The sequence below is a fragment of the Zootoca vivipara genome, chromosome 16, assembly GCF_963506605.1.
Source record: "Zootoca vivipara chromosome 16, rZooViv1.1, whole genome shotgun sequence".
Lineage (NCBI taxonomy): Eukaryota > Metazoa > Chordata > Lepidosauria > Squamata > Lacertidae > Zootoca > Zootoca vivipara.
In genome coordinates, this window is record NC_083291.1 from 14979245 (window position 1) to 15005430 (window position 26186).

The following is a 26186-nucleotide window of genomic DNA, read 5'->3' on the forward strand; positions in this document are numbered from 1 at the left end:
CGAGAACCGTAACAATAAATTAACTAACTAACTAACTAACTAACTTTCTGTTCTTTATAGCTGATATCTGTCAGGAGGGGTGGCCCTATCATTGGGTATAGTCAGATAGCAGCCTCAAGCAGCAGATACAGTGAGCAGTGGGGGGGGGGAAGCAACAACTGCTACAGTAGTGTGTGCCACATGGCTAAATTGTTGCCCTCCACTGCAATAGATGCTGCTGCTTCAGCACCAATGTTAAGTAAGAGTCAACAGCCAGCCGGTGAGATTTTGAACATGGAATGGGAGGCGATGCCCTCATGCCCTTTGCCTAAGGAAGAAAAATGTCTTGGACCATGCCTGATCATTGAGAGAAATACAACCTAACCCCACCTTATAAGAGGTAGTCTTATAGGTCACAGGTGGGCAGAAGCTAAATCTGGATTTACTGATAAGATTCCTGGGTGATTCCTGGGAAACTCCTGGGCTAAGAATTCTTTGATTTGAAATTTTGGACTTCAAAGCGGAACAGGTCCTGTCAGCTTGAAGAGTCCCCCATTCAACTGTTTTGCTTCCCATATCTAAAATTCTTGTACCACCACAACATAGTAATTATTTTTTTAAAGGTTTTTTTTAAGTTTAAAATCCACTTTATTTCTTATTAAAACATTCACAAATCATAATAAACAAACATAATCACAAATCAAAAACACAAATCACAAATCATAACCACACATTCATAAATCCTATCTTGTTTTTTTATTCCTCTTTTTTGTATTCTTTTTTATTTCTTTCTTATGATTTGTATGTTTTGTCAGTTTTGGTATGTAAGTGTGTGTGTTGGTTTATTATTTATTATGAGTTGGTTTATCATGATTTGCTATGCTCATTATGATTTACTAGGTTTACAGTATTATGATTTATGAATGTTTATTAGGATTCACAACATAGTACTTAATGAGAGTGTCTGGTTATATTTATCTATGTGTGACACAGCAATTCCACCAGTAATTACTGGTTGCTGTTCTAGCTTTCGCCATGGAATTTATAGAATTCACCATGCCTTGGATTTTTTTTTAAAGTTCTTACCGTAATGATAAGAATATGAACAGAAACTTTGGATGGACTTTTTATTATTTTAAGTATAGCAATACCATCGGCCCATGAAAATGTCACCCTCGTCCAATATTTTTTTTAAAATAATAATAATAATAACAACAGTTTCTGACTTCCTAAAAACACAGGGGTTAAAGAGTTGGGCTATAGAGGAAATTCATGAATAAGAACACTGGCACAATTTGTTCTCATCACTTTATTGTTGGGGGAAAACACCCTCATTAAACCAAAACATTTAAACCCCCAGCTATTAGAAACACAAGACCTCCCCCTCCTTCCTTTGCAACTTGATCTCCCTAGGGAATCAGCTCTCTTGAGATTTCAAAATGGGTTTATCAAGTGGCACATGGAACATTTGCAACCATCATCAGACTTGTGTTATCATTTTCAGGGTCCGAATGACCCCCTTTTGAGACTACGTTCTCCCTGTGAGTAGCATCCACCTCTGTGAAATACACCCATGTGAAATACTGTAAGCGCATTCTGCTTAGAGGTTTTCAGACAGCCCCTCAGCCAACACTCTTCTGTACTGCAGCACCCCCTTGTGGCTGGTTTCTCCCAGGTGGAAGCAGACTGGCTCTATGCAACGGAAAAGGGGGTTGTAAAAACAGTATCTTTGGTTGCATTCACTGGGGATTTCATTTTGTGATTGGAGTTCCGAAAAAGCAAGATTTTTAATAAATAAGTAAGTAAGTAAGTAAGTAAGTAAGTAAATAAATAAATAAATAAATAAATAAATAAATAAAGTTTGGGGGCTAGAGCCCTAAAATCAGAACATCTGATACAAATTTCCGTACAAAGCAAAACAACCACCACCACCACCACCACCCACGTACCCCCCTCCTAACACTTATAAACAGATCAAGTTTACAAATGGGGTAGCCCAAAAGCAAATGAAGTTGATCTGTAAACCAACTTTTCCTTTAATATTACTCTTGTCTGTTGATACAAATCGTGTGTCACCATGTAGCTGTGTTGCCAGCCGAAAACCCTTCATTTGACAGTCCTTCATGTGGCAGGCAAGTGAAAGCATGGCATTCAAAAGCCTCTTAGCACATGAGCCAGCTTGTTGATATTACGGTACTTAGGATTTATGCAATTCCTTTCAAGCATTTGGAGCCGTTCACATTCTATTACCTAGCCCTGTAAGGTATACCAGGAGTGAGACCCACACGCTTACGGTATCCAGTTTGCCCAATCAATAATTCATTTATTTGATTTTGTACCCCAGCAGGCTCTTCCAGCAGGCTCCTCCCATTTTGCCTATTGTAACCATTTTGTAAGACTGCAGCCAGAAGTAAGGTTTGAAAGTGGGGAGCTCCTGGTTCATGCTCATAGCCAGGGCATGAGGACACTTGTGGACGCTGGTGTGTAAAATCTTCGTGTACATTACTACGAGAGGCCTGTACCATATCAGCAAAAGCTCAAAAACTGACACCAAGTTGATGCACATGGTATGTGCACTGATAACATGCAGCATAGAGCTTGCGAAAACAAAAACTGCATAGTTTTAGGCAGCCTGTGTACATGGCATTGCAACGCTGAAATCAGCCCTCAGTGACTCTAGCTGCGTCCATGCTTGGGTCCACTGCTTCTGCAGAGTTTGGTTTCATTACAAATCCGTACACACAGCTGAAACTATCCTGAGCCGAGTTCTCGCACACCACGTGGTGAAAATAAGGGACCCTGTATCATCCTGACAACGGGAAAGGACAATGTAACCACACAACAAGAAGTCTGCTGGAAAACAGCGCTGCAACAGCTCTTACAAGAAAATAGCTTGTTTTCCTTGTGGCTCTTTGCACAAATTTGGATAGTTGCACATGTTTCTGCTAAGTGCCAAGCATGCAACTAATCATGGAAATGAACCATCCGTATGCAACCATCAATGGACAGGCTATTTTCCAGGACACCAGAGTAAAAAAGAAAAAAGATCTCTGACTCAAAAAGTCAACAAATAATGCAGAGGTATAGAGGTAGTGCTTAGAAATCTGCCGTTTCCAAGGATGATCCTCCTTACAGGCAGCTTTCAACTAACACGGCAGTAGCTCCCATTTCCCAGCTTTGCTTGGGGGACCTCCACATTCTTCCACCCTTTCCTTCACCTTTGTTTCATATGGTGGCTATAGCCTCCTCGGGGTGGGTAGGCTTCAGGCAAGTGCAGGACACAGCTCTTTTTGTTTTTAGATTAGAAACTTTTGGCTCCCTGACACCTTTGCCCTTGCGTTGCCAGGCATGCTTTGAAGTGAAGTAGAGGATTCCTCCCTTCTTTATTCCTCCCTTAGGCCCTGAGGACTGAACACACCATTCCACTGCCACAATATGGAGCTTATGAGAAACGCACTAAATGCCACCAACTACTGAAAAATTAGGCTGTGTGTGTCCGCCCATTTGGACAGAGGCCACTGCATAGCTGCCAAGTCTCCAGTTTTGCGCGGGAAACCCCCATATTTTGTTACCGTTTCCCGCTGTCATCCCAAATTGATTATATCCCGTAAATATCCCGTAAAGCTCCTGCCGGCGGCCATGTCCCGGCTCCTGGCTGTCTGCGCATGTCTGGACATGCGTAGAAGCGACTTCCGGTGCCGCGCCGTCGTGTAGAAGTGACTTCCGGTGCCATGCCACTGCTGATCCCAGATTTTTCAATCCAGGAGTTGGAGGGTATGGGCCATTGCTCTGCCTCATTTTGGCCCGTTCCGTTCCTGAGGATTAGAATGCCAGTAGAATTAAGGGCCTGAGGAGACAAAAATGCTTCACACCACCCCTAGGGCTAGGGCTTTTCAGCATTGTGATGTATCACCAACCAAACATCATGATACTGTGATACATTGCAATGTTGAAAAGCAGAGAGAGGAACGAGCTGTGTCGGCCCCAGCCCCGCGAGGCGATGGGGTGAAAGCGCCTCAGCTCCCTCGGCAGGAGCAGTGGTTTCACCCCAACACCTCCCCAAGATGGCGGCACACTGAGACGCAGCGGCTGGTTGCTCCCTAACTCAGAACTTGGCTTTCTTGTCTTGCCAAAATAGACTTGTTTATAGTCAACAGGATATGTTATCTATTCGGCTACGGAGCGAGCACTCCATAAATTGTGTGTGTCTCTGTGTCTGCAAGGAAGATTTTTTTGACTTCAAAGAACCGTGGAGGAAAGAGGCACAGGAGAGACCGTAAACAGAAGAGAGGTTGCAGGGGAGGAAGGTGACTAAGGCAATTAAGGTTGAAGACACAGCATTATAATTTACCGCTTCCTAGCATTTTTTATGCAAATGTGAGATCTTTGGTGAACAAGCTGGAGGAGTGGAAGCTGTGGGTGGCAACTGAGAGAACTGTGAGTGAATGCTGTTTTCTGCTGATTACAGAAACTTGGCTGACACCACTTATACCTTACTCAGCCATAGAACTAACAGGCTATACAGTGTCCTGTCATGATAGAACAGAGGACTCTGGTAAAAGAAGGGGGGGGTTGTGTGCATATGTGAACAACTGCTGGTGCACAAACCACACTGTGATAGCTAGTAATTGTTCCCCAACAGTGGAATTTATGACGCTTAAATGTAGACCTATTTATATCCCCCGAGAATTCACAGTAGTACTGATTGGTGTGTGGAGTCCCGCAAGGCGCAATCCTTTCCCCAATGCTTTTTAATATCTTTATGCGCCCCCTTGCCCAGATTGTCCGTAGTTTTGGGCTGGGTTGTCATCAATATGCTGATGACACCCAGATCTATCTGTTGATGGACGGCTGCCCTGCCTCGGCCCCGGACACACTCACCAGGTGCTTGGAAGCTGTGGCTGGATGGCTACGTGGGAGCTGACTGAAGCTAAATCCTTCGAAGACAGAGGTCCTCTGGCTGGGTCGGGACGACATGGGGTTGGGGGGGCCAACTCCCATCTCTTGCAGGGGCTCAATTGGTACCAGCGCCTTCTGTCAAGAGTTTGGGTGTAACCTTTGACGCCTCCCTTTCCATGGAGGCGCAGGTTGCATCCACAGCAAAGGTGGCATTTTTCCATCTCCGCTGCATCAAGCAGTTGATCCCTTACCTCTCTCGCCCCGATCTGGCCACAGTGATCCATGCGACGATCACCTCCAGGCTTGACTATTGTAACTCGCTCTACGCGGGGCTGCCCTTAAGGCTGACCCAGAAACTCCAGCGGGTGCAGAATGCCGCAGCAAGGCTCCTTACAGGGTTCCGGCCGCGGGATCACATTCATCCAGTGCTTTACTAGCTGCACTGGCTCCCGGTGGAGTACAGGATCAGGTTTAAGGTGCTGGTTTTGACCTTTAAAGCCCTATGCGACTTGGGACCCTCGTACCTACGGGACCGCCTCTCCTGGTATGCCCCACGGAGGACCTTAAGGTCCACAAACAATAATATTCTGGAGATCCCGAGTCATAAGATGGCTAGATTGGCCTCTACTAGAGCCAGGGCCTTTTCAGTACTGGCCCCAACCTGGTGGAACGCTCTTTCCCAGGAGACCAGGGCCCTGCGGGATCTGTCATCTTTCTGCAGGGCCTGCAAGACAGAGCTGTTCCACCTGGCCTTTGGGTTAGACTCAGCCTGACCCCTGTGTTTCCTCCCTCACGGCTTGGACTTATGGACTACTTGAAATGAGGCTGCACTTTAAATTTTAATACTGTATTTTAATCTGTATTTTAATTAATTGTTTTTATGTTTTATTGTAGTTCTGTTGGTGTCAGCCACCCTGAGCCCGGTTTTTGACTGGGGAGGGCGGGGTATAAATAAAAATTTATTATTATTATTATTATTATTATTATTATTATTATTATTATTATTATTAGTATAGTAGGCTATACACTGCACCTGATGCGAACATCAATGAGGCATTAGGTCTCCTGCATGCAGTGGTGTAGCAAGAGGGTGGGTCACCCCGGGTGCCACCCTGGAGGGGGGGTGACACTCGGCGCCCCCCCCCACTGGGAAACTTTTTTTTTCATTTTCTGTTGCATGAGATTTTTCAACTGTTCTTATATGTTCTTTCAATGCTGATTTCATATCTGAAGTCAGTTTTGTTCTGTAAGCTCTAGTTTTTTTGCAATTCATGTTTTTCACTTTTTGCCAGAGCCGCGTGGGGGGGGGGGTTGACAAAAAAAAATCCGCACCGGGTACCACCTGGGCTTGCTACACCTCTGCCTGCATGATGCTGTTAACAGACAACAATGCAAGTATCCTGAGGCTGCATTTATTGTATGCGGGGATTTCAACCAGGCAGATTTGAAAGTGGTCCTACCTACATTTTATCAACATATAGTGTGTGCAACCAGGGGGGAAAGGACTCTGGACTGTATACAAATGTCAAACAGGCCTATAAGGCTGAACCGCTGGCGCACCTACGTCAATCTGATCATGTGTCCTTGCTCCTGACTCCTGTATACATTCCACTGAGGAAACAGATTCTAACAATAAAGAGGAATATTACAATATGGCCGGCTGAAGCATCTCAACAGCTACAAGGCTGTTTTCAAGACACAGATTGGGAGGTATTTGTCCAACAGGATGTAGAGACTCTTACTGAGGAAGTGTTGGATTACATCAGGTCCTGCACTGACAACGTAACACAGAGGTGCAGGATAAAGAGCTACCCAAACAGGAAGCCCTGGATGACAAGGGAGGTATGGGGGTTGCTAAAGGCAAGAAATGCTGCTTTTAAAAGTGGAAATAGGATGTTTTACAGCTTAGCCAGAGCAGATTTAAAGAGAGGTATCCGGGTGGCCAAGGAGGCATATAAACAGCGGCTGGGGGATCACCTACAGAATAATAACGCCAGGCAGGTGTGTCAAGGTGTACAGGAATTGACAGGGCAAAAATCCAAAGATTCCTTGGTAGACGAGGGAGGGGCATCCCTTGGAGAGGAGTTGAATGTCTTTTTTGCCCATTTTGAAGCAACATCTGTAGTGACACCTGTGGAGGCTTGGTCACCATCACCACCGTCGCCATCATCGGTACAAATTCAACGTGGAGGAAGGAGAGATGAGGAAGGTGCTGAAGGGAATCAACTCAAGGAAGGCTACAGGGCCGGATGGAGTAGCTGGAAGGGTTTTGAGAGACTGTGCAGGTCAACTAGCAGGAGTCTTCACTGGGATTTCAAATTGATCCCTAGCCCAGGCTACTGTTCCATCTCGCCTAAAGTCTTCTATTATTGTTCCAATACAAAAAAAAAATCCAATCCAGAGAATCTGAACGGCTTTCGTCCAGTAGCACTCACACCCATAATCCTAAAGTGCTTTGAAAAGCTGGTACGAAATTATGTTATTACCTGCCTACCAGAGGGATTGGACACATTCCAATTTGCCTATAAAACAAAAAAGATCAACAGAGGATGCCGTGGCGATTGCCCTCCATGCTGTTCTTGCACATTTGGAGCAGCGGGGGAGCTATGCCAGACTGCTTTTTGTAGATTTCACCTCGGCATTTAATACCTTCCCTTTAGCATCCAATCCATCTTCGCCACACGGCTCCTTGGCCCCAAAGGCGCGGCGGTGACGCCGAGTGCGCCGTTCCCAGATCCAGCTCGGCAATCCGGGAGCCTTGCTATTTGTGACCCAGAAGCCCTTGCAACGCTCCTCATCAGACTCATCGCTGGAGGAGTCATACGTACCTGACAAGTCGGAAGAATCCGAAGAATCCCTCTGGCGCCTGCGCCCATGTTTTCTAGAACTGCGCGACCTCTTCTTCCCGCGTCGTGTCCTGCGCAAATCGGGGCTGGAGGAGCTGTCTGTCGAGCTGGAAACCGGTGACCTGCGCCTGTGCTTACGCCTCCCTACGCGCGAGCGTCTATGAGGGGATCCTGACCTATCCCTGGCCTTAGCCAGACGACGCTGCAGGATACGGTTTTTTCGCCTTAATTCCTGCAGCTCGTCGACACTGGCCCATGAAGCATCGCTCTCAGAAACCAACTCAGGTGGTGAAACACATCTTATCACCTTAGGGGAGGCCCGGTAGAGCCCAGCCTCAGAGGTGGAGGGACCGTCCAATTGATCCACCCTAACCTTTCTCTTAGGGAGTACTAATTTCATGGGAGGGACTTTCCTGCCCGACGATAACGCCCTTTTTTAAATCTTCTTGGCTGCTTTAACCGCGTTGCTAGGAGTGCCCTTTGCTGAGGCCCTGGAGGCACGCTCAGCTGGACGAGGGGGGGAACTCTCCTCTCTTCCGTTGGCCATGACCTGCAACCTAGAGGATAAAGGGCGTCTATGCTGCTCTAGACAAACTTGGATTTATTTGTTTGTTTGTTTATTTGTTAATTTATAAACCTCTCTCACTCGCTCTCTCTTATCTATTTTGTTTTATTTTATTTTATTTATTTATTTTTTAAATGGTATGTGATATGATTTGCTATTTGTCTGACCGATCACCTAAACTCAGGACAGAACCAGCCAACCTAACTGCGCACACGCACGCTAAACTGTGTGAAAAGAATAAAAAAGATTAAAATCATGCCAACTGAATCACAATAAACACCACATGCCCTTTTTGGACCCGGGAAGGACATCCCAACCGGCCCTAGCACCGCCATGGTGCAACGTTGGAAAGGTTGCTTCTCAGAAAAGGTCACTGGGCTCTTCGGATTTGCCTGTATTCTCATTGGCTGCACTCCTTGCTAATGAAAATTGCGGGGTTGGAAGGAACCCTGGGGGTCATCTAGCTCAACCCCCTGCAATTCATGAATCCTGCCCACATCTGCCCCTGGGTGGGCATGAACAACCAACCTCTGTTTTATCGCCCATTGCACTGATGCCCTGTGCCTCTGTCTATCAGTGACAGTTCCACATATGCATAAACTGATGAATAATTTCCCCCTATCCTAGGCTACATTGCCCTATTGGCATACCATTATTGAATATGCTGCGAGGATTTATTTAAAGAAATGGCAGCTCTGCTCGGCTTCCCTCCACCCTCTGCTCCCAGATGAGCTTATCTTTGCTTTGTTTGTTTCTTGTTGTTTGTCTGTTCTTGTTTGCGGCAAGGGGGCCCCGGCGAAGGCCAAGGCCTCCCGGCGAAGGAAACAGCGCTCCTGGGGGAGGGAAGGCCGCGCGACGCGGCAGGCACCCCCCCATGCGGCCCGGCCCCACGCCGCGGCTGCATTTGGCGGCCGGGAGGCCCCGGGGAAGGCCAAAGCCTCCCGGCGAAAAGGACGCTCCCGTGGGGGGGGGGGGAGGCCGCGCGAAGCGGAGAGGACGGCACCCCCCCATGCGGCCTGGCCCCAAGCCGTGGCCGCAATTCGGCAGCCAGGAGGCCCCACGAAAGGGAGGCCTCCCGGCGAAACGATGCTCGGGGGGGGGAGAGGAGGCCGCGCGAAGCGGCAGGCACCCCCCCATGCGGCCCGGCCCCACGCCGCGGCCGCATTTCGGCCGCCAGGAGGCCCCGCGAAAGCCGAGGCCTCCCGACGAAAAAACGCTCCGGGGGGGGGGGGAGGCCGCGCGAAGCGACCGGCACCCCCCCATGTGGCCCGGCCCCAAGTCGCGGCCGCATTTCGGCAGCCAGGAGGCCCCGCGAAAGGGAGGCCTCCCGGCGAAAATGACGCTCCGGGGGGGGGGGGGAGAGGAGGCCGCGCGAAGCGGCAGGCACCCCCCCCATGCGGCCCGGCCCCACGCCGCGGCCGCATTTCGGCAGCCGGGAGGCCCCGTGAAAACCGAGGCCTCCCGGCGAAAAGACGCTCTGGGAGGGGAGAGGAGGCCGCGCGAAGCGGCAGGCACCCCCCCCATGCGGCCCGGCCCCAAGCCGCGGCCGCATTTCGGCAGCCGGGAGGCCCCGCGAAAGCCGAGGCCTCCCGACGAAAAGACGCTCCGGGGGGGGGAGGCCGCGCAAGCGGCCAGCACCCCCCCATGCGGCCCGGCCCCAATTCGCGGCCGCATTTCGGCAGCCAGGAGGCCCCGCGAAAGGGAGGCCTCCCGGCAAAAATGACGCTCCGGGGGGGGAGAGGAGGCCGCGCGAAGCGGCAGGCACCCCCCCCATGCGGCCCGGCCCCAAGCCGTGGCCGCATTTCGGCGGCCGGGAGGCCCCGCGAAAACCGAGGCCTCCCGGCGAAAAGACGCTCTGCGAAAACCAACCATGGGGGGGGGCACGAAGCGGCACAACCCCCCCATGCAGCCCCGGCCCCAAGCCGAGGCCGCAGACGCCGCCGATCCTGATCCAGGGCTCCCCATCGTAACCCTCCCAATCCCAGGGCTGCAAGGCCCTCAGTTCGGCTGGGGGGGGCAACACAGCCCCCTCAGGACAATTAAAAGTAACCAGCCAAAACCCTCATAAGGACAAGGAGGCCTACCTCAAGCCCTGTGGAATCCAGCGACGATCCAGGAGAGAACCTTGACTGGAGCAGGAAGAAGGACAAAGAGGCTTCGCCACGGTGCTCCAGTCCCTTTTCTTTGGCCTTACTCCCGCCCCCTCCGGCCAGGTGCCCTTTGTCTTCGCTGGCCGGGTGGCAGGTCATAGGCCCAACGCAGCCAGGTAGGCGTCACCAGCCAGGTAAGCCCCGCACGGTGTCGCAAACCTCGCCCACCTGAGGGGAGGGGTGAGGGCGGATAATACCATTCTACTGCGACATCTGATGACTAAATTGGGAAATCTGGGGCTCCCGCTATCACTCTGTGGGTGGATATTGGACTTCCTGTCAGATCACTCCCAGAGAGTCCGGTTGGGCCCATATACCTCTAATATGCTTAGGACTAACACAGGAACACCACAGGGATGTGTGCTTAATCCGCTCCTTTATACTCTCTATACGTCTGATTGTGTTGCTGCTTACCCTAGTAATAGGGTTGTCAAGTTTGCAGATGACACAACCGTGATCGGGCTCATCTCTGATAAGGAGGGTGAAATGGACTATAGAGATGAGATGGAGCGGCTGACAGAGTGGTGGAGAGTTAATAACTTACTTATAAATACAAAGAAAACAAAGGAGCTTGTGGTGGACTTTAGGAGACAGAAGAATGAGGTCCAGCTACTTTTGATTGACGGAATCTGTGTGGAGAGGGTAACGTTTAGATTTCTAGGCATTGAGCTACAGGATCTGTAGGGGGCTTGTGAAGAAGGTGCAGCAGAGACTGTACTTTTTGAGAATTCTAAGGAAAAACCACCTTCCACAAAAGCTGCTGCTTGCCTTACATCACTGTGCCATACAGAGCGTGCTCACGTACGGTTTATGTGTGTGGTACGGAAGCTGTACTTCTCAGGATAGAGCAGGGCCGTGCAGAATTATTAAAACAGCAGAGAGCATTATTGGCTGCTCACTCTCCACCTTAGAACAAATCTATACCACCAGGGGCCATAGAAAAGCACTAGACATATCAAGAGATCCAACGCACCCTGGTCACCATTTCTTTGAGCTCCTGCCATCGGGACGGAGATATAGAACAATGCAGTTGAGAAAGAGCCGTCTCAAGAACAGTTTCTTCTCTAGAGCGATTTTGGTCTTAAATGGAAAGTCTGGACTCTGAAGTCATCTTATTTTACTTGTTATATTGTATTGTATTGTATTGCACTGTTTTAATTAGGGTTTTGTAGTAATTTTGGATTATGTGGAATGCTTTATCTGAGTGGATGTGATAACCGGAGTAACTTCGTTGTTCCCGCAAGGGGACAATGACAATAAAGATTATCTTATCTTATCTTATCTCTTGGGGCCGAGGCCAATGCAGTTCGTTGCTCCCTCCCTCCATGCGCTGGGCACTTACAAGTGGTGGCGGTTTCACTTGTGATATACTGCTGGGTGAAAGTGCCACCATGCTCTGGCCCTCAAACCATTCCTGGGCAATGTATTGATACATTGATCAGGCTTAATCACTCCATTCTCTTCTATAACTTGAATCAGGATGTCGCTAGACTACAACACCCAGCATCGTTGGCTACTGGTTATGCTGGATGATGACTCAGACAACAACTGGAGGGCCACTTGTTCCCCCCCCACTGTTTTAAGTAGGCCTCGAGGAAGCTCCCTCACATTTCTGAGGAATAAATGGGGAGTATATTTTTAATTTCACCTCTGTATTGCTGTGAAAAACTTGAAGCTACTGGACTCCCCCTTTCCCTTTTCTGAATAAAGTGAGGAGGATTCAGCAGCACAATGCCACATGAGCTAAGGAGGATTTACCATATTTTTCGCTCCATAAGACACACTTTTTTTCCTCCTAAAAAGTAAGGGGAACTGTCTGTGCGTCTTATGGAGCGAATGTGTGGTCCCTAGAGCCGATTTCTCCAGGGGCAAAAGGCAGATCGTGCTTTTTTTGAAAAAAAGAAAGAGCTAAAGGCTAACAAGAGGGGAAGAGGGGTGTTGAAAAGAAGCGGCTCAGCAGCTGATTGAAAGAGATCAGGAGGGGAGATAAGGGAAGCTAGCTCCCTTCTCCGCCTGCCCCTTTGCCCAGGCCTCCATTGTTGAATGTTCTGCAGAGGGAGGCTGTTTGTTTCCCCAGCAACATGTGACTGGCTGATTGGATTATCTGGCTGATTAGATTATCAGAAGCTGCAGAACTGTGAGTTGAACAGGATTTTTCCCTCTGCAAAGTAAACTCAACAACTTTGATATGGGGCTTTTCCTCTTTGCAAAAGAAGCTGCAGGACTATGAGCTGATCCCCCCCAAAATGGGGCTTTCCCCCATTCCTCCTCTGAAAACTAAGTGTGTCTTATGGTCAGGTGTGTCTTGTTTGGAGGACTTGCTTGAAAGAAAGAAAGAAAGAAAGAAAGAAAGAAAGAAAGAAAGAAAGAAAGAAAGAAAGAAAGAAAGAAAGAAAGAAACATTTAGTTACAGATGAGCTCTCATTTAAAGAAAACAATGTGCAATTGACTTCTGAGAGGAGAAAGGAAAACACAGGCAAGGGAAAAATCTTGCTGTTCTAGAGATTAAGTGCAAAAAAAAAGAGGCTGCTCAGAAACTGTGTACCGTATGTGTATGACATCCAGCAAAGGCACTTAATGGCTTGTGAAAGAGTCTGTTTCCAAGGAAAAGTCAGATGGACTTGCACCTTTGGCAGGAGAAGTTGACTAGCACCTTTGGCAGGAGTTTGCAGAAGAAATGAGAGGAAGCAGGAAGGCTGAAACTTGCTGGCAGGACAATTTCTAGATAGTGCTCAGCTTCTGAGCAACCTTGGTTAGCTTCCAAGGAAAGCAAACGTTTGAAGGAGGTAGGTGGGAAACTGGAGAAAACACTTCCTGTTATTCCCGCCTTGAGAAGAATATGGCAAGGTGGAGAAAGAACGGAGGGCAAGGAGTGTTTGGTAAGAGCACAAATATCACCCAATCTCTCTGTCTAGGGCCGTAGTGGCAACCAAGACTTCTGGCCAATGTGAAGGGTTTCCTTGTGCAAGGAGACTAATTCAAATCGTGCAGGCAATTCTATCTAGTGTATTTGGAACTAGTGCAGTCCTGCGAGAGGACTGTACCACATCAGCAAAAGCACATAAACTGGCTCCAAGTAAAAGCAGGGTAGATACTGCTAGTGGGCGAGACGCTTGACGAAACAATGACATAACAAACAACAGATATTAAGACAACGGTGAAGGCACCCTCTTTCTGGAAAATTATCTTGTATTTGATATAGGCTAAAGCTGTTTACAAAATAGTTCTGTCTTCTAAAAAGACAATAGGAGTTTTCATTCAAGGGAAAATGTCTTTTAAAAATAGTTTATTGTAGGGGATATAAAGCTATTTTAAAGAATTTATTAAAAAAGTACCACCTTTGCAATCTTCATCCCATTGTTGAGCTTTGTGCTGTCGTATTATTTATCTGCTGAGAGCACCAAGAAATGAGCAGAAGCCCCATGTGACACAGCTATTGCTGGACTGCACTATTTCTGATTCCTTGTGCATCTCCCCCTTTTCGCCTTGCACCAGGGATGGGGATTGGATCCAGCTGGCGGGTTGGATCCTTACCTCCCCCCCCTCGAAGTAGCGGAGGTGGGCAGGGCCACACTATCGCCTGACATCACCCGATGTCAAAATGACACCAGGATATCCATCTTCACCACCTTGGTGCATGGTGCTTTGAAGCCCCGGCAAGTGGCGAATCACCGGGCCTTCAAAGCAACCTGCATGATTCTCTGCTACCACCACCAACCAGCTGAGTGTTGGCGCTTGCACCATGCGTGGGGCTTCGCAGGTGCTGCGAGTCAGCTTATAGGCGGTGCCTGAAACCCCCCTCCCCACTGACCCAGTCCCATCATTACTTGCCCCACACCAGACCCAATATGGGATGGCCAAAGCTGTACTGAGCTGCCATATCACCACCATCATCATGGAGACATGGGGAGAGGGGGACTAATTAGGCCATATGCCCTCCAAACCCATAGGAAACTAGCATCTTAGGGGCGGGGGAAGGCTCATCTACAGCATTTTCCTCAGCATGTTTGTCTCATGCATTTCATGGGAAGCCTTCAGCCCCTGCCCTGGCAATCTGGGAACAGACCTCACCCAGGGGCTTCCGATCCCTCCGCTCCAGCTCTTCATACACCTGAGGAGTCAAATCAGCTTGGGATTGACGTTTACCCTGAGACTTGAAAACATCCCCACGTGCCTGACTAGGTTGGGCTCCACCACGAAGGCCCGCTCGCCCTTGGTGCGCAGCAGCGAGTACAGGGCCGTGTCTTTGGCGAAACCCGACCGGCAGCGCAACTTCTTCAGGTAGCCCAGCGTGCGGCGGGCAGAAGGGGCGGAGAACAGCATGGCAGGGGTGCAGCACTCGGTGGCAGGCACGACGTTGTAGAGGGGCGGGGCCAGGCGGCGCAACTCCAGGAGGTAGTGACGCCCCACCAGCTCCACCAGCAGCATGCTGTACAGGGCGAAAAACAGGGCGACGGGCCAGCTGGGGCTGGGGCGGCCGGCCGCACAGGCATACACGAACCCCAGCAGCGAGCCCCCCAGCATGCCCACTCCGAGCCACTCCAGGATCCTCATGGGCTCCGGGTTGAGGTAGCGCTGCAGTCTCTCGGGGTGGTAGAGCTTCACGTAGAGGGCGTCTCGGAGGTGGGGCTTGGAAAAGCGGACCTGCAAGAGGTGGTGCAGCACCGGGAAGATATCCTCCTCTGGGACAGCGTCGTCTTCCACCAGCAGCACGTGCTCCGGGTCGTAGTCCTGCAACGACTTCTCCAGGCAGTAGGCGTAATCCCGTTTCTCCTTCTCAAACTGGCTGAGCGACGGCTCCAGAGCCTGCCGGCTGCCGTAGCGGTTTGTCACGCCAAAGAAGCCGGCCAGCAGCTGGGCGTCTGCGTGGCTGCCGGGCTGGGCCTCCACGTTGCAGAGCAGGATCTGGTGGCGCCGGCAAGGGGCCCCGCACTGCCGGAGCAGGTGGTGGAAGCGGGACGCCACCTGGAGGACGTAGTGGAACTCGGGACGCCGCTGCACCGTGATGATGGTGATGAGCAAGCTTGTCCGGTGGGCCTCACCAGGCACCAGCTTAGAGGCGTTGTGCGGCTGCTGCAGCCTCTCGAAGTAGCGGAGGGCGCTCAGGCCGTCCTCCTGGTTCTGCCGGAGGAAGTCTTGGCTCATGGGGCTCAGGTACCAGCGCCGCAGGTAGTAGTAAGAGTGGAGGAGGCGATGGCAAGTCAGGGGTGCCAGCACGCAGAACGTCACCGCCGTCAAGGCAAGGAGCTGCAGGAAGGGGCTGGACCAGCGGCACAGCCTCCCAAAAGGCTGTAGTCCTCGCAGGAGCATGGCGGTCACTTCCAGGGGGTCTCGGGCTCATGCCTCAGGCCATTCCTCCGGGCCAGAGGGTCTGCCGGTTGGGTAGCGGAGCTGAATCGCTAGGCTCAGATCTGAGAAGAGAGGATGGGGAGGAGGGAGAAACAACATTTATGGATTGCATCGCATCAGATCAGGCTGATTCAGAAGTGCGGATAGAAAAAGACGAGGGGCCAACACCACCTCTGCTGAAAAGCCAGCTTGCTGGAAGCAAGCACTGCACCAGGCTGAAGCAGGGGAAGGAAGAAAATGAGTGCAAAGCCACTCTGTTGCTCCAGCTGAGACCCCAGCTGTTTTTCATGCCTCTGCTTTTTGAGCTTTCCCACCCCAGTTGGCTGTTGAAAGAGCCTCTCACCAAAAACTTGCACCTGAAATTGTTCATGCCAGGCACAGGCAAACTCAGCCCCCTCCAGGTGTTTTCGGACTACAACTCCCATCATCCCTAGTTAACAGGACCAGTGGTCAGGGATGATGGGAATTGTAGTCCCAAAACATCTGGAGGGCCGAGTTTGCCTATGCCTGGGTTTATGCTCTCTACCTTCCCAGTACATTTTTCTGTTATTTATTTTACTTGTTTATTTCATGAAATTTATTATACTGCTTGCTTGTGGGATAAAACCTCAAAGCAGTTTTTTAAAAAAAGAAAAAACCAGTAAGATGACCACATCTTACGAATTTAATGCGTTCCGAATGCACATTTGTAAGTCGAAAAAAATTGTAAGTCGAATCCCATAGGAATGCATTGGGAGAAAAAATTCATAAGTAGAAGCAACCCTATCTAAAAATTCGTAAGTAGAAAAAATCCTATCTAAATCGCATCCAAGATGGCGGACGGAGCTCCATTCGTAAGTAGAAACATTCGTAAGTAGAGGTACCACTGCACTAAAAAAAAAAGCACAGCTATAATTTCAAACATACGAAAAGCTGAAACCAGAACAGAATAGACCAAACTCATGCAAACTTTCTAAACACCTGGGTAGGCTTGTTGAAATTAGCAATGTCTTCAGCAGGGACCAAAAAGCATAGTGAAGGCACCAGCCTGATATCAGTAGGCAGCCACACTGAACGATCTAGTTCTTAGGGTGCGGTTATTGTGCGGCTCCTATAGAAGTGTGAGTTCCACCAATCAAAGTGGTCGTGTGAGGGCATCTGGGGTAGGGCAATCTTTTGTGCTACACCTTTTAAGATTAAACATCTGAGGCTGCTGGCTGTATTGCTTGTAGTGATCCCCCCCCCCCAAAAATCGTTTTCATTTAGTTTTACAAATGTAAATTTATAACAATACCAAGTAAACATCCGTATATAGAGATTACTCACCATCCCTTCCATGGGTCTTATGGTTAACATTTTCAACTGTATATTATTTCATAATCTCTATTTTTTATCTGTCCATACTGTCCAAAGTATTTGTTACATTACAAATGATATTAAAATCCTGCTAATGTTTTCATCTGCTTACAGCGGTCTCCTAAATAAATAATATGTATTTTTTCCCATTCTTTCCTGAAGTTTTTGTCTTCTTGGTTTCTGAGCGTGTTTGTAGTGATTTCTAAGTTGTTCTGGGGGCCTTTTTTTTGTTTTGGCTGAAGAGCAGGATTAAAATTAAACCAGTGGTTCCCAACAGGTGGTCCGGGGACCCCCAGGGGTCCGCGAGCTATGCCAGAGGGGTCCGCAAGATGCTATTAGAATAAAAAATATATTAAATATATTTTGTATGATAACAGATTTTTTGTTTTGGCCGCTTCCTGCATGAGCAGAGTCTAGCACAAAACTAGAATTAGATAGAGGCAGTAGTTCTGCTGTATGCCGTTAGGTGGCACTTTACAAACACTACTGTTTTGCAAAGAGGCAGCGCGCGCATTCTACTAACACTCACCTCCCCAAGATGCTTTGCGCGCGTCGGCTTCATTTGTGCGCTACTGCGCAGGTACCCTGTCTTCTCCATTCCCCTCCCTCCTCCCTGGCGCGCGCTGCCTCTTTGCAAAACAGTAGTGTTTGTAAACAAAGCGTTGTTTTTCGCGGAAGCTACAGCTCGCGTAGTTAAAAATGGACCGTTGGTTAAAAAGTGGTTCATTAAAACGACAAAGGCCTACAGATGAAGAGGAAGATAATGCATTTGATGTTCAAGCAACTGTAAAAACGTATAAATATAAAATATAAAAAGACTCTTAATTTGGCTCTCACTTTTTAATTTTAGGATTAGGAATTAATGGGGGTCCTTGTCACAATAGCGGCTCGATGAGGGGTCCTCGAGAAAATTTTGTTGGGAACCCCTGAATTAAACTATCATAGATACCTGCCTGGAACAAGAAAGGCCTGTTCATGAAGGTTATTTTTGTGGTTTAAAGTTGATTATGTGATAATCCTCTAAAAGAAAAGAGTGTGTTAGAATTTTCCTGGGCTAGATGGCTCAGTTGGTTAGAGCAAAGTGCTGATCATGCCTAGGTTGCAGGTTTGATCCCCGTATGGGATAGCAGCATATTCCTGCATTGCAGGGGGTTGGACTAGATGATCCTCAGGGTCCCTTCCAAATCTACAGATCTATAGAATGAGACTTCTCAGCAGGTCTGGCTAGGTTTCCCCTACTCAAGCAGAGCTTTCTTTTTTAGACAAAGGTTTTTATACATTTGTTTTATGTAGTTGTGCAATTTTCTTTTTTGCACTGCCACAGGAAATGAAGCGTTGGGCATGCAGTGGTACCTCTGGTTGCGGACATGATTCGTTCCGGGGTGCCGTTCACACCCCGAAAAGTCCGTAACCAGAGCGGCGCTTCTGCGCATGTGTGAATCGCGATAGAGTGCTTCAGCGCATGTGCAAACTGCGCAGAACGCTTCTGTGCATGCGCGCACGGTGAAACCTGGAAGTAAACATTTCCAGGTTTGCCGTGTTCTTAACCCGAAAAAACGTAACATGAAGCGTTCGCAAGAGGTGGTATGACTGTACTCCACTACAGGCGAGACGTTAGCCAACCGCCTTACACCTGTGCAAGGTCACTTAGGTTGGCAAAGCACAGATCACATGGTATCAAAGGTAGTTTACACAGGTAAGGTCAAGCAAAGGAGAATGGGGCAGGGTAATCAAAGTATCGCCAGCTGGTCTCTCGCTGGGCCTCTCCTCCAACCTTAGAATGGTGTTATGAAACATCGCCAGGCAGCTGTCAGAGGTCTCTTTTCAAAGAAGTGTTTCTTACGCCATGACAGCCCTTCTAGAAGTGAACGCACTGCCCATAGAGGAGCAGGGCGAGGGAAACACTGTTGCCCCATAAAACTACAGTATTTAGAAGAGAGAAAACAACCTCAAGCGTGCCTTCATTTTGATCTGGCAGCTGGCAGGAGTTTTGCAGAAATCCTGTGGCTTCCGTGCCCATAGTTAAAGTGATTCATGTAACAAACAATGCCATGCAGGGGAGATTAAAGAAAACTCACACTAGAAAGGCGAGGCAGCTATTTCAAGAAGGTGGAATGAAGTTGTACCTGCAGACGTTAGGTCCCAGCTCCGCCTTTCCCCCCAGGGCTAAACCATTCGACTCTCTTAAGGAGTGGCAACCTCGGCCTCTTCCTTCCCCTAATGGAGACCCCTTTTGAGGTAGTATTTGGAAATTTTAATCCTCGTGTCTCTCGCGCCTGCTGCTCGCTCTTCCCCGCCTCAGTTAACCGGAATTAGTTTCCGGCATAACACACCCCTATTATTATCCTCGGAATCAGCAGCTCCCGTAGCCCCCATCCCCCCTCAACGCGCTGGGGTGAATTAGAGCACCACACAATAATAATCGGAAGAAAAGCATCCGGAGGCCCGCCGTAGGTCGCAGGGAGCCCCACAAAGATTTCGGGCCGGCCTGGATGCTTGAACCCCAATCGCCCGCCTCGTGCGTCTTTACGCACAGAAATGCCTTTTCCAAATGGCCCCGGGCAAGCTTCCCACCTGCTTACAGGAAGGTTTAAAAAACGGAACTGATCTTTCCGCCGCCCACATACCTGGGGGAAAACCACCATCGCCCAGATACGAGTCGAAGAAAGCCCCTCAAGTGGGAGGAGAGCGTGCTGAACCCACACTGGAACAGATCCGGCACTTAATCCGGAGTCCTCCCTGTTGCCCCGTTACGCGTCCCGGCAACAGTTCGGAGTCCGCCTCCCGCTTTTTCCTGTATGCTTGTTGCTCTCCTGCTCGCCGGCAGGGTCCCCCCCCCCGTTTTTGTTTCCTCCCTTGCCTGCCTCTCTCTGGCAACGAGGGTGGGATCAAAGACATGAAGGCTGGACATGTGACTACCGCGGCCAGGGAGAGAGAGAGACGCAGAGCGGAATCCCAAGCCATAAAAAAAACACACCACAGTTGCCTGCAGCAGCTGGTGCTGCGCGTCTTCTAGGGCTAGACCAGGCATAGGCAAACCAGATGTTTTCGGACTACAACTCCCATCATCTTTGGCTAACAGGACCAGTGGTCAGGGATGATGGGAATTGTAGTCTCAAAACATCTGGAGGGCCGAGTTAGCCTATGCCTGGGCTAGACGCTTGGCGATGGGTTTCTGATGAGATTCATAGCATCCTAAAATTGTAGGGTTGGAAGGAATCAGAGGGTCACCTACACAAACTCCCTGCAATGCAGGAATCTTTTGCCCAACATGTGGCTCAAACCCTTGACCCCGAGATTCAGAGTCTCATGCTCTACCAACCGAGCTAACGGTATTCATTCCATTTATCAATTTGCACATTTTTCAATAATAACAGTAACAATAACAATGCATGTTAACTTGTGCTTCACAATTCAGATGGATAACATGCCCTATGCAAAAACACTTCAAAGCAGGCAAGGGCAGCAGCTGGTAACATTTTGGCTTGGTGAGGCTGCAAGTTTTAACCTTGCTGTTTGCACCCCAGCTCCTAGAAGAGTGAACAGAGTACCATTGTCTCCTATGAAGAAAACTCCATTATTCTTTGCACATCTTTTATGGACAAGGGAAAAACTTCCATGTAAGATGGAAGGCAGGATTGCCTTCAGCGCTGTATCAGGAAGTCCCCCCCCCCTCAAATACATATTTTTATTTTATCATGCAAATACTATTTTACATTTCATACTGTATTTCTTACAATTTCAACATATACATATTTTTATAAACTGTATTTGCCGTTATACTTTAGCATTTAATTTATTCTTTATTCCTGAGAGTTGACTTCCATTCTTCTTTCTTCCGTCTTCTTATATAGTCTTTATCTTACGCATTATTCTGTCTACTTGTTCAATTTACAATTTATACAATTATTTTAACATTGTTTGGTCAACATCTGTGTCATCCTTGTTCAAATTACTTAAAGAGAAGTCCATTTATATTTTGTCTTTTCTCATCTTCAATCTAATAAACCAAATTCTCATAACCTTATAAATGGCAAGTGTGATGCTGAAATATACTAAAAGATACTGAAAGACAATATATTTAAAACGATGTATAGGTGGTCTCTTACCCTGACCAAGCTAGCCAAAATGTACAGAACAGGAGACAAAAAATGTTGGAAGTGCGGGGAGAAAGGAGGTGACTTTTTCCACATGTGGTGGAAATGCGATAAAATTTAAGTCTATTGGGAAAACATCTATAATGAATTGAAGAAAATATTCAGATATAATTTTAAGAAAAGTCCAGAGGCATTTCTACTGGGAATGGCCGGGGAAGATGTTGAAAAAAGTGATCATAAGATATTCCTGTATGCAACAACTGGGGCGAGGCTGCTACTACGGTAGCAAAGATGTGGAAGCAACAACAGGTACCAACGGTGGAGTAAAGGCAGCAAAAAGTATTAAAATACCTGGAAATAGCCAAAATAACGGGAAGGATTAGATGCCAGGGTTATGAAACATTTCAGAAATAATGGGCTAAATCTGAATCATATATAAGCAAATTGTGTTGAAAATATCAATACCAGTAAAACTGAGATATACCTTGTAACAGGAAATACAAAAGCAAGTTTTTAATGTTTGACGTTTTATTATGTTTTTATGTGCTGGAAGCCAGCCAGAGTGGAACCCAGCCAGATGAGCAATGTACCGGTATTATGATTATGATTAAGAAATTAAGGTAGACACCTTTCGATGTGAGTTTTGGAATTTATGCATTCATGACACCATAATGCACCCATTGCCAAAAATACTATACATGCAAACACTTTTAAAATGCTTCTAGTTGCACATAGTTTTCTCTCCCTAGTTTTTATTATCTTTATTTATTAAACTTAAGTTTGCCAACCAAAGATCTCCATGTGGCTTACAGCTATAAACACAGACACAGACACACGCGCACACACACACACTACCGTAAGGGAAGAAGAAACAGAGGGAGGAATAATGCAATCCATCAGTATATCGTCTAACATAACATTTATGAGTAAACAATACACCCACCATATAAATAATAACAAATAGCCTTAGCTATACTCAAAAGAATAATCAAATAATACTTCTGCTCACTAATTAGAATATAAACAGTCAACCCCCCCCTTTTAACCCCCCCCCCCCAAAGTCTAGTATCAGGCCAGCTTGAAATGTGTTCACAGGTTAGCACAGGAAAAAAATAAACTGGACTGAAGAAATCACATGGAAAGGGAGCAATCTTTTATTTAAAAAGGGGTGGTGGTCCCTTTGAATATAAGAGCAGCTATGCTGGATCATGTCAAAGGTCCATCGGCTTCAGCATCCTGCTTTCCACAATGGTAATCAGATGCACAATGAAGCCCTAAGCAGGATCTGAGGCCAGTAATGCATTTCTGATGTTTGTCTTTGTCAGGTTATTCAGAGAAAGACTGCCTCTGAACCCGGAGAAGGAAAGACATAAGAAAGTTATAAGGAACAACCAGGTTCAGAAACAAGTCTACTTCTAAAATATGCTGAAGTCAGGGTGACTAACAACAGAAAAGCCCCCCCCCCCATTTCTCTGTTGCAGTCATATTCCCTCCACATTCCCTGTTGCCCTTCAAGTAAGGGGGAAAAGGAAGCCCCCCCCCTTATAGCAAAGGAGGAAAAAGTGCTGCTGATTTTTCCTCCCAAAAAGCAGCATGTGGAAAGTTCTCCCCCCCCCCCTGCCCTCTGCCTTGTGGCCATGAAATGAAATAAAAACAAATCGTTTCTCTCTCTCTCTGTCTTCCAACATCTCTCTCACGCACTGCAGCAAGCTAGATTGTGGCACCTGTCTGTCTCAGGAGACAAGCCAGCTAGGGAAGAAATAAGGTACATATACAGATTTGAAGAAGCACAGTTCTGATTAGTTTAAGGTGGGTGATCACACACACACACACACACACACACACACACACACACACACACACTATTTTTTGTGCCTGGGGACTTGCTGGCCTGAGAGAAACAAAAGCAGGAAAAAGGATATTTAAGAAGGGGAATCAAAGACCTTCCCTGTTGATTTAATTATTTGCAATAAAAACAAAAATAGGGTGGGGGGAGACTTCATCCAACCAGTCCAGCTAGAGACCTAGAAGGCTAAACTAGAAATCATGAGATTCTGCAGGTTTCAAAATATGCATTTCCTTCCCAATGTACCCCAGAACTCTTAATTTACATCAGGCACCCCCAAACTTGGCCCTCCAGATGTTCTGGGACTACAACTCCCATCATCCCTAGCTAACAGGACTAGCGGTCAGGGATTATGGGAATTGTAGTCCCAAAACAGCTGGAGCGCCAAGTTTGGGGATGCCTGATTTACATATTTAAATTTTATCAGATAACTTTAATAACTTTATAAATATACAAATATACATACTCTTTGGCAGAGTTATTGTTTGGGGGGGTGTTTTCTTTTTTGCTGTTATTGATAGTAACTTTTTGTAGCTGTGTTTAGATCAGGCATCCCCAAACTTCGGCCCTCCAGATGTTTTGGACTACAATTCCCATCATCCCTGACCACTGGTCCTGTTAGCTAGGGACCATGGGAGTTGTAGGCAAAAACATCTGGAGGGCCGCAGTTTGGAGACGCCTGGTTTAGATCTTATTATGCGCTCATTTCACACGCTAGCAAGGTTATGCTTAAAATTCTACAAGGCAGGCTTAGGCAGTATGTGGATCGAGAACTCCCAGAAGTGCAAGCTGGATTTCGAAAGGGCAGAGGAACCAGAGACCAAATAGCAAACATGCGCTGGATTATGGAGAAAGCTAGAGAGTTCCAGAAAAACGTCTACTTCTGCTTCATTGACTATGCAAAAGCCTTTGACTGTGTCGACCACAGCAAATTATGGCAAGTTCTTAAAGAAATGGGAGTGCCTGATCACCTCATCTGTCTCCTGAGAAATCTCTATGTGGGACAAGAAGCTACAGTTAGAACTGGATATGGAACAACTGATTGGTTCAAAATTGGGAAAGGAGTACGACAAGGTTGTATATTGTCTCCCTGCTTATTTAACTTATATGCAGAATTCATCATGCGAAAGGCTGGACTAGATGAATCCCAAGCCGGAATTAAGATTGCCGGAAGAAATATCAACAACCTCAGATATGCAGATGACACAACCTTGATGGCAGAAAGCGAGGAGGAATTAAAGAACCTTTTAATGAGGGTGAAAGAGGAGAGCGCAAAATATGGTCTGAAGCTCAACATCAAAAAAACCAAGATCATGGCCACTGGTCCCATCACCTCCTGGCAAATAGAAGGGGAAGAAATGGAGGCAGTGAGAGATTTTACTTTCTTGGGCTCCTTGATCACTGCAGATGGTGACAGCAGTCACGAAATTAAAAGACGCCTGCTTCTTGGGAGAAAAGCAATGACAAACCTAGACAGCATCTTAAAAAGCAGAGACATCACCTTGCCGACAAAGGTCCGTATAGTTAAAGCTATGGTTTTCCCAGTAGTGATGTATGGAAGTGAGAGCTGGACCATAAAGAAGGCTGATCGCCGAAGAATTGATGCTTTTGAATTATGGTGCTGGAGGAGACTCTTGAGAGTCCCATGGACTGCAAGAAGATCAAACCTATCCATTCTTAAGGAAATCAGCCCTGAGTGCTCCCTGGAAGGACAGATCGTGAAGCTGAGGCTCCAATACTTTGGCCACCTCATGAGAAGAGAAGAATCCTTGGAAAAGACCCTGATGTTGGGAAAGATTGAGGGCACTAGGAGAAGGGGACGTCAGAGGACAAGATGGTTGGACAGTGTTCTCGAAGCTACGAACATGAGTTTGACCAAACTGCGGGAAGCAGTGCAAGACAGGAGTGCCTGGCGTGCTATGTTCCATGGGGTCACGAAGAGTCGGACACGACTAAACGACTAAACAACAACAAATGATTTATGTGGACATTGTTCAGTTTTGTTGTGTACTTTTTGATGTGCTTTATTTACTGTTTATAGTATACATGTACTCACTTTTGTAATTATGCCATTCTTTTCATGTTGTAAGCCACCCAGGACATGGTTTTTAACTACAGAAAGGCGTCATAAAAAAATGGTGATAATGATATTTTTAGAAATCCCAAACCCAATATAGCCCAGTAAATTCGCAATAGTTGTGCAATAATACTGTAGATTGTTATTGAGCCAGCCAAACAGGATCAGCTACCTACAGAATTAAGAAGACTGCTAAAATAACTAGCGAGTTTTCTCCTAACCTTAAAAAAATGCATACCTCTTTCCGCCAAACTCCCTCACTTCCCCTTGAGGTGAACGGAATTTATGGCAAACTGTTGCTTTGGTAGCCATACAGGTTGGCCAAGTCTTCGAATAACAGATTTTGTCCGCCATTACAACTTAGGGCACGAAAACTTCAAGCTACCGCGAATGAAAGGGGAAATAAGACTGGAAGGTAAGGGCAAAGAGGCAGCCATGTTTCTTATGGTCACTATAACTTCAAGAGCATAGGAATTCATAAACTTTGGCGGCCATGTTTATTAAAGGCAGGGAGGGCTTCGAAAACTATCGGAACGGAAGAAAGTGAGCGTTTAGCCGGACGTCGCGCCAAACGAACGTGTGGCATAGAGAGGTAAAAAAGGTTAGAGTAGCACGACTCTGTTGCCTGGATACTAAACTTCCCGGTTCATTTTGAAGTTTTCCTCCTCTCCCAGGTCGGACTGCTCAGAAGAAGCCAATAGATAAGAAAGATTGGGTTTCCCTTGAAAAAAGAACAAGCAAAGAATAAAATCCAGCTACTACGTGGTGTTTTTTTTATCACAATGCTGCTTTAAAATCGGGGGGTGGACAGTTTTTGAGCTTTCCCCGCCCCTTTTATTTCTTGTACTGGTTGGTCTCGATTTCCAGGCAGAAAAATCCCACATCTCAGCTTGCAGCATAAGAACATTAGAAGAACCTGGCTGGATCAAGCCAATGGCCCATCATAGGAGCCAATTCCTAGGGGCCAAGGTCCCTTTGTGCACCCAATAAAATCCCGCCCCGCCCCCATCCCAACTTGATCGGCATTGTCATTCAAATATTCT

The 26186-nt window shown here is 47.5% G+C and overlaps 1 protein-coding gene across 5 annotated transcripts; it reads right to left on the minus strand.

Annotated features, from left to right (window-relative positions):
* Positions 1-288: 288 nt before the first annotated feature.
* On the minus strand, positions 289-25454 carry PGAP4 (post-GPI attachment to proteins GalNAc transferase 4). 5 transcript variants are annotated; one of them, XR_009556887.1, is made up of 3 exons: positions 25382-25454; positions 10374-15850; positions 289-8513 (listed from the first exon to the last, which is right to left on the minus strand). XR_009556887.1 is itself a non-coding variant. In XM_035140925.2 (2 exons), the coding sequence occupies exon 2, from the start codon at positions 15747-15749 to the stop codon at positions 14559-14561; it is 1191 nt and encodes a 396-aa protein (XP_034996816.1). In that variant the 5' UTR covers positions 15750-15850; positions 19751-19964; the 3' UTR covers positions 9947-14558. The 5 variants fall into 5 exon arrangements, 1 of the variants encoding a protein (XP_034996816.1); XR_009556885.1 differs by lacking the exon at positions 25382-25454 and adding an exon at positions 19751-19964 and having other exon boundaries at positions 289-7527; positions 10637-15850; XR_009556884.1 differs by lacking the exon at positions 25382-25454 and adding an exon at positions 19751-19964.
* Between the last annotated feature and the right edge of the window lie 732 nt (positions 25455-26186).

What these genes read in the sequence shown, in the direction of transcription:
- PGAP4 (XM_035140925.2), bottom strand. Translation starts at nt 15,749, where the DNA reads ATGCTCCTGCGAGGACTACAGCCTTTTGGGAGGCTGTGCCGCTGGTCC.